The 8928-nt window shown below is 33.8% G+C and overlaps 1 protein-coding gene across 1 annotated transcript; it reads right to left on the reverse strand.

Moving 5' to 3' along the window:
• Positions 1-1374: 1374 nt before the first annotated feature.
• Positions 1375-3314, reverse strand: LOC103848818 (probable inorganic phosphate transporter 1-3). The gene is made up of 2 exons (XM_009125645.2): positions 2856-3314; positions 1375-2760 (listed from the first exon to the last, which is right to left on the reverse strand). The coding sequence occupies exons 1-2, from the start codon at positions 3254-3256 to the stop codon at positions 1596-1598; spliced, it is 1566 nt and encodes a 521-aa protein (XP_009123893.1). The 5' UTR covers positions 3257-3314; the 3' UTR covers positions 1375-1595.
• Positions 3315-8928: the final 5614 nt, after the last annotated feature.

The raw sequence follows: 8928 nt of genomic DNA on the forward strand, positions 1-8928 counted from the left end.
AAATATACTGGATTTACATGTGGCAAGACTTCCAGCAATTATATTACTTAAGTCTCACCAACATAAATTCCAATATCATCTTCTCTTCCTTTTTTCTCAAATTTTTATAATTTGAATAGGATTGGATTTGAGAGTATGATGTGAGATAGGGTGTGATTTGGGAGTTTGGGTGTGGGTTGAGAAGGAGAGTTACATGTATATTTATAGGGAAGCTTTCCTCGGTAATTCCACGTAAGCAAAATCGTCGTAACGTCCTCGTACCTAAAAACACGGGCCTTTGTAATTCCTCGTAACTTCCTCGTATAATAAAACGCGGGCCTTTGTAATCTCTCGCTGTTTCGTCGTAAAAAAAAACACGGGCCTCTGTAATTCGTCGTAAAATTACGAGGAATTTGCGACGGAATGTAATCTTATATATACACCCCAAGCGCTCACTCTTTCTTTCCTCTCTACTTCCTCTCCACTTCCTCCCTGTTTCGTTGCAATGGTAAGCCTCTCTAATTCCTCTCTAATTTGGTTAGTTTAGGTAGATTAGGTGGTTAGTATAGGGAATTTAGATAAGTTTACGGATCTTATGTTATTTAGTGTTGATTAGGTGGATAATGTTGGAAAATATACTGTTGACGAAAATTTAAAAAACTAAATTTTTTTCTCAGGTTCGAAAAGGTAGACTTACTGCCCATTACATAGAGATGTTCGGTGAGCCGGGTAATCGTTTAGACCCGTCGTCTTCATCAGCTCCCGGTTCTTCGGGACAAGAGACTGTCCCCGAGACTCAGTACACTCAGAGAGTCTTTGGGTCTCCTTCTTCTAGAGGACCATCGGTTCCTCCTCCCCCGATGACCATGCGACAACGAAATCCTATTCCAGGCGAGTCAACATCCGACACACATGCCGAGGCGGATGTAACGGCGAGGAGTGATGAATTCTATCGGGCGATTCACGACCCTTAGTTCTTTTTAATTTCGGTTCTTGTATTATGAATTCAAAAATTATTTATATATAAAATATTTTGGTTTTGATTTTTTTAGAATTTTAATTTTATTAATAATTTAAATTATTTAAATTATTTTTTTAATTATAATTTTTTATATTTCTGTAAAATAACGAAACGAAGTAAATTCGTAGCTAATTTTGCGACTTATTTACGTGGAAGCTTAACGAGGTTTTTACGAGGAATTGTTTACAAGGAAATGACGTGGAAAGTTCACGTGGTCTTTACGAGAAAAGCTATCAAGGTATTTACGTTTACTTTACGAGTATTTACTTTCGAGTTATTTACGTGGGTTTTACGAGGAACGTCTTTCGTGGTATTTACGAGGAAATTTAGCGACGTCCTTACGTGGAAGCTTTACGTGGTCTTTACGACGAAATATTCCTCTTCGCTTTTACGACGAAATTATTTCCTCGCTATGTTACGACGAATTAGCGAGGATATATGTGTTACGACAAACGTATAACGACGAAACGGGTTTCCTCGCTAATTCCTCGTAACACTGCTTTTACGACGAAATCACGAGGAAAACTGCCCTCGTAAAACTTGTGTTTTCTTGTAGTGGGAAGCAATAAAAGGAACTGTAAATATGACGCCTTAATCATTTTTCAACTTCAGTCTCTCCGGAGAGCTCTTCAAGGGACTTACCCTTGGGCTCAGGGACGAGGAAGGTGAAGAGCATACCAACAAAGTTAATGACACCAAGCATGATCAACGAATTCTTGACTCCAATACCCGGTGGGTATCCTGCGTCCGTCTTGGTCTTGTCTTGTGGCTGAGCTGCGTATAAGAATCCAAAAGCTCCCACAATGGCTCCAGCCTTACCTGTTGCGGCTGATATACCATGGCATGTGGACCTTAGCCTGGCAGGGAAGATCTCGGCTGGGACAATGAAAGTGGTTGCATTTGGTCCAAAGTTAGCAAAGAAGAAAGTGAGGGAGTACATGACCACGAAACCGATACGGTTGTCCGGTTTAATCCAGTGGTCGTAGGGAAAGGCAATGGCAAACATAAAAACGGTCATCATGAAGAATCCCATTAACTGGATTGCAAACCTTCCCATAATATCAATAAACGCGACCGTGAACCAGTAACCAGGGACGGTACTGCAAAGTGCAATGAGGGTTTGTGCCCTGGCGATCATGAAAACCTCGTGGATTCCGTTCATGGTTGCTGCCTTTGGAATCCATCCGATAGCGGAGAAAATATCCTTTTGGAACAAGTTTTGGCTATAGAAGGCAATGTCAAGCAAGAACCAAGTCGAGGTACATCCGAGGAGGGGAAGGCCATGTCGTTTGGCGAACTCCTTGGAGAACAAGCCATAGTTAAGTCTAGGGTCTTGAACGATATCTTCAGCTCTTTCCTCCATCTCAAGTTCCACTTGTAAAACCTTGGACATATCTTGTGTCGCCTGTTTGATGTTCTTGGCAACCAAAGCAGTGTAACGAGCAGTTTCTGGCATTTTCATACGCCAGTAATAAGTCAAGGCTGCGGGTAGAGCACCAAACATGACGATGATTCTCCAAATATAATCAGCTTGAGGAGGCGTTGAGAGAGCCCTGTTGACTGCATATGTTGGAGCTGGGAATTTCTTGTCAAATATGGAAGATACTGCAAGCGCCACGAAACCTCCGGCCAAGATCCCGACACCTTGCATGGCGAACACGGCAGCGATGAAAGCACCACGGGTCTTCTTGTTAGCGTATTCAGACATAATGGTGGCAGAAAGAGGGTAGTCACCTCCAATACCAAATCCCAGCCAAAACCTACACAAAATTGTTATTATGTTATTTTGAAATTTTTTGAAAAATGAGATCAAACTAGTATAAACCATGCATGAGTAATGATATGATAATTATACCTGAAGAAGCAAAGAGTGGTCATGACACCCTTGGCTTTGTTACCGAAAGAGAGACCAGAAGCAACGGAGCACACGATCATCATGATCAATGTGATACCATACACTTTTTTCCTACCAAGTTTGTCACCTAGCCATCCAAAGAATAGCTGACCAGCAAGGGTCCCACAGAGAGCCACACCGTTGACCGCAGCCGCAACATGAGGGGGAAGTGAGCCAGGCTTCTCTGACAGTGGATTGAAGTAATAGAGGCGGCCAAGAAGCTTGGTCACCAATGATACGCAAAACAGATCATAAGCATCTGTGAAGAAACCCATTCCGGCTATTACAATCGCCGTGAAATGGTAAAGTTGCGTTTTCGCAACATCAAGTGCCTTCAGCACTCCTAGTTGTTGTTCAGCCATCTCAGTTTTTATTGTCTCTCCTGCTTTCAGGAGTTAAAACGTTAATACTTTTGCATCGATATATATCTTGCAAATATGAATAATTTAATGCAGAAACATTCTGATCCTCCTGTCGGGTAGGAGAGAAAAGCTAGTTTGTCTCTTTATTAGGGTTCAGGTCTAAAAGAGAGACAAGAAAGAAACATCTTAAATACCCAAAAATGAGATTACATACGCTAAAATGTCGATGCTTATAAACCATAAGTAAATCTTAACACAATTTTGTTTCCTAACCTTGTTAAATTAGAAGCCTGGGTGAGAGAGAATGAAGAGATGGTATGAGTACAGAAATGTTAGAGAATTTATAGAAGGCTAGTTGATCTGCGAGCGGTATCTTTGTTAGGTATATCCTCACTTACTATTTTTTGAAAAATATCATCACTTGTTTATTTTTTTTTCTTAGAACTAGGTATATACTCTCTATGTCTTATATTCATGTCACATACTCGTCAAATAGGAAACATGTCCATATTGAGAATTTTCGAAATTAAAATCTTTTGAATCTGTTGATCGTCGTTGCTTTGGTATATCACTAATCTTTTTTTGGGTATGAATGTGAAGAGTCTTACACTAATCAATCGTGGAGAAAAAACAAAAACTATATATTTTTCTGATCCAGTTGTATGTCCCAGTTTGATCTGTCAATTAATAACATCATCAGGTTGTTCAGCATATATGGTCATTTAGAACTTTTAAACGGTACGGGAGAAAGCTTGCTATGAGAGGTACTATAGAATCTCAAAATGTTAGCATGTTCAAGTCAGTTTTCGAGAAGAAAAAAAGATCTATCAAAAATTTACAATACTAAGTTAAAAAGAATATATCAAGAATGGAAAAACAAGAAGAGAAACATGAGGTTTACCAATAACCAGATCAGTCGATATGGTATATCAAAAATAAAGAAACATAAAGAAAATAACGCTTAAATTAAAACCAGGTCAAAATATTGTATGTGGCTCATTTTCGTGTTAGACCATCTCCAAAAAAATTCTATAACTTTAAATATAGATGTTTTTTGCTTTCCAAAATAAAACTTCAAAATTTTAAATTTGAAGTTTCATTTTTATATTCATTTTGGTCCTTTTAGTTAATTATATACATCACATTTATGATTTTTAAATATTTTTCCGTTTATCGTTTTAATCCTTAAAATTTTTATGTCTCATAAATATTTCAAATTTGTTTTTATAAATTTAATTTTTACACATAAAATAAAATTAAAATTCTAAACTAAGATTTATAAAATTTTAAAATTAGAATTATACAACAAGAATATTACAAAAGAAAACTAATATTAAAAAAAAAGATACACAAAGACATAATTATTGCACAAATTTAATTATTACAACAACACTAATAGTCTGGTAAATTTGCTTTGAAACCTCCACAATCTCCTAAATACTGCCCAAATAAATTTTGTGTAACCGAAGATAGAGCATTAAAGATATAATTATGAACATAATTTTATGGAATAATGTGGTATTTTGCTTGTAGTTTAATATTTAATTATGTATTTATATTTATAATTTTATATTTAAGTGTAAGATTTCTTTAAATTAACATTGTTGTAATAGTTTTATCTCTGTGGTAGTTATGTATAAAAATTTAATGTTTTACATTAATTATGAAAAATATAAGGATTATAATGTAAAATATAAATAATTTTGAAGTTAATTTAAAGTTTTATTTTTGGAAAAAAACAATATTAAAACTTTAAATATAGAGTTTGCAAATTTCAAAATAGAATATCTTTTGGAGATGCTCTTAAGGAAGAGAAAGAGCGAATAGATCTTACAAACGTATAAAACAGTTTTGGAAAATAATCAACATCTAACGTAAGAACAAACATAAAATCAAATTTAATTTTTTTTATATAGAAACTAGTTTCTCATCATATTTTATATAATTTGATTTAATAAAAAAATATTTGTTTGACAATTTTGTTATATTTATTTGTAGAACAGCTTGGCTTTAGTTTATTTTGTAATAAACCCGCTTAACTTTGTTTGAGGTAAATTTATCAGGTTTTAAAAGTATAATGGATAAGTTTATTAAAATTTATAACTTTTTGTAAAACATAGTTGTTCGAGTATAATTAAACAAGAGAAATTAGGGCACATAGACATAGCAAAAGAAAAAAATTAAGTTATACACATAACAACATACATGCTATAGTATTTTGTACATCAATTTTTTTCTTACCCTTTAAAATGACCAATAGATGTTTAGTTAAATCGGTTTTATTGTAATTGATTGTATAATAAATAATGATAGATCAATACATTATACTATGTTCTTAATATGCGTAAAATGTGTCTAAGCGACACTTATTATAAAAAGAAGGGAATATAATATTACTTTGTTTACCCTTAATCACCCTCAACCATTAGATCATCCATCCATTTCTCATCTTCTTATTTCCTTTGTTTTTTTTAATCTCTTTTCCTCCTTGACAATTTTATTTGATATGTATCTGTTAGATCAAATATAATTCAACCAAATAATTATGTTAGTAAAAACATACATATTTTTTATATAAGTCATAACTTAAAAAATTTAATAGGATTTTTTTAACACTGTCAAACAAATCTTTTACTATACTATATCTAAATTAAATCAAAATAGAATAGAACACTAAATCTATACATTGAGTAGTAAGCTATACTACTGCCCACGATGTGGAGAGCTAGAAGAATCTGTAACCCATGCTATTTTTGAGTGTCCACCGGCTCTACAGGTCTGGACCTTAGCATCCACTCCGTCAAGTCCTGGCCTATTTCCTGTATCAAGCATTTACGCAAATATGGATTACCTATTCTGGAGAAAAAATAACATTATCGAGCCGGAACAGGGCAAGGATCCTTATCCCTGGATAATTTGGTACATTTGGAAGACTAGGAATGACAAACTTTTCAGGGGAATAGATAGAGATCCTTTGGAGACAGTTCGACATGCAGAGAGTGAATGTCAGGCATGGTTTAATGCGAATGAAGTGGTACAACCTATGGTACAAGAAGTCATTTCAGCGGAGACCCAAGTCATAAGCTTGGGGAACATTTGCTTGCTAAATGGATCTTGGACAGCCTCCGCTCAGTATACTGGATGTGGATGGGCCTGGTTGGACAGTGGAGGAAACATTCAACTGTTGGGGACAAGAAATCTCAATCGACGAGAATCAGCTTTGCATTCGGAAGTAGAGGCTCTGCGATGGGCAATGGAGAATATGCTTCAACACTCAACGTGCCAGAACTTTGGGACAGACTGCAAGGAGCTGATAGCAATGATAAATGATCCTCATGCATGGCCCAGCTTTGCGACAGAATTGGAAAGGATAGAGACGCTGCTGATTTGCTTTCCGGATTTCAACATCATTCATGTTCCACGAGAGCGCAATCAGTTTTCAGATTTTTTAGCTAAGACTGCTAGATCCTTCCATAGGAAGTTACATTTTGTTGGTTGTTCTATTCCGGTCTGGTTACCCAGACCACCTCAAGCTTGAGTAATAGAATAGCCGTTTGACGTAAAAAAAAAAGAGTAGTAAGCTATACACATAATAAAAAAACATGCTATAGTATTTTATACATTAAATTTCTTTCTTACCCTTTTAAATAACCAATAGATGTTTAGTTAAATCAATTTTATTTAAATAATTGTATAATAAATAATGGTAGATCAGTACATTTTATTATTTTCTTAATATGAGTGAAATGGTCTAAGTGACACTTATTATGAAAATGAGGTAGTATAATATTACTGTGTTACCCTTGATCACCCTCAACCATTAGATCATCGATCCATTTTTCGTCTTCTTATTTCCTTTGTTTTTTTTATCTATTTTCCCTCTTGACAATTTTATTTGATATGTATCTGTTGGACCAAATATAATTCAACCAAATAATTATATTGGTAAAAGCATACATATTTTTTATATAAGTCATATCATGTGTGTCTCTCTCTCTCTCTCTCTCTCTCTCTCTCTCTCTCTCTCTCTCTCTCTCTCTCTCTCTCTCTCTCTCTCTCTCTCTCTCTCTCTCTCATGAGCAAACCAATATCTTCATATTCTTATTTCTTACACACATAAACCATTTACCTTTCACTTCCTCTCTTATTTCATCCCAAAATCCCAACTCTTTGATTTGATTTATAAGCTTATTAGAGATACTCAATTTCTTGATACTTGGTCAAGAACAAGTGGGTAACTTTCATTAAGAACTTATGTGTATTTGGAGAAGTTAAACATGAACCTCATTGGATCTAAGAATGATTTTTGGATTTTTTTCCAGATCTGTTCGCTAGAAGATTTTAGTCTTCTGGTGAATGCAGAAGTTAGTTTTGCAATTGATTTCTTGTGTGTTTTTAGAGACGACTACCTGTAAATCTTCCAACTTTTCTTTGTTCACAAAAAATCTTGAAAAGCCACAGAAGATTTATTGGGAAGTATTCTCGGATAAACATGTTAGTTTTGTAATTAATTGACCGAATTGTGTCAGAAATTTGACTTTCTCTAGAAGACTTACATGGAAATCATCTCAACTATCGGTGGAAGTCTTCTCATTGTTTCTAAAAGTCGTTTTAGGTTACTTTTGCAATTGAAAATTAAAACTTAAATATTTATTTTATCTAGAAGACTTCCGATTTTTATTCCGAGATTCTGGTCAAACTTTTAGTTACGACAGAAGACTTCTGTTAAAATCTTCTAGAGAAAGTTAAATTTATAACACAATTCAGTCAATTGCAAAATTAACTTTTTTTATACGAGATGACTTTGCAGTAAGTCTTCTTTGGTATTTTCGAAATTTTTTTGAAAACAAAAGTAAGCCAATATTTACAAAGTAAGACTTCCATAGAAGTCTGTTGTAGAGTAGACTTCTCGGGAAGTTTTCCTTTGTAAATTTGCAATTGCAAAAATTATCTAAATGGAAGACTTCCTAGAAGTCTTCTACCGAAAGACTTTTGTGGAAGTCTTCTAAGTCATTGTGTAATATAGTTTCATTTTCTTTAAAATTATAAAGACTTTTTAAACTTTTCTTGTTAATTCATATATATATATATTGGTCAATATTGAGCCTACTGAATGAAATTGATTCATTTGAGGTTGGTGCTAAGATACAAAGGTAAATGAGTTTAATTGGTGAAAATTATGAGGTTACCAACATTGATGTTTATTAATGTTTCTAGATAATCCGAGAAGACTTAGTTTTTGTAAACTTGTATTTTTAAGACTATTAAGTAACTTTAACATATGATTTTTAACTTTCAAATATGTTAAATAATTTCAAGAATATCAAGTCATTTGGTTTATTCTGTTTTCTTAGAAAATAAGATATTTTTTTTTTAACTTTCATGAGATTCAAAATTTCAGCTTTCACTTAAAATTTAAGTTTCAAGCTTAAATTTTAATTTCCCGCTTATATTTTAAACTTACGCTTTAAATTTAAGTCTTTCGAGAAGTCTTCCAAAGAAACAAAAGTAAGCTAATATTTACAAAGTAAGACTTCTGGAAAATCAAAATTTTGAATCATTTTTTGTTTTTTGCAGATTCCCCACTTTATAAATACTTATTTTACAAGTTTAAATATTTAACTAAAATTATATAATTATTAATTTGAAAAGGGAGATTTATAAAGTTAAAA

Source organism: Brassica rapa, chromosome A02, assembly GCF_000309985.2.
Source record: "Brassica rapa cultivar Chiifu-401-42 chromosome A02, CAAS_Brap_v3.01, whole genome shotgun sequence".
In the NCBI taxonomy this organism is placed as follows: Eukaryota; Viridiplantae; Streptophyta; class Magnoliopsida; order Brassicales; family Brassicaceae; genus Brassica; species Brassica rapa.

What these genes read in the sequence shown, in the direction of transcription:
- LOC103848818 (XM_009125645.2), bottom strand. Translation starts at nt 3,256, where the DNA reads ATGGCTGAACAACAACTAGGAGTGCTGAAGGCACTTGATGTTGCGAAA. An exon ending in ACCACTCTTTGCTTCTTCAG is followed by an intron (nt 2,761 to 2,855) that starts GTATAATTATCA and finishes AATTTTGTGTAG; the next exon opens with GTTTTGGCTGGGATTTGGTA.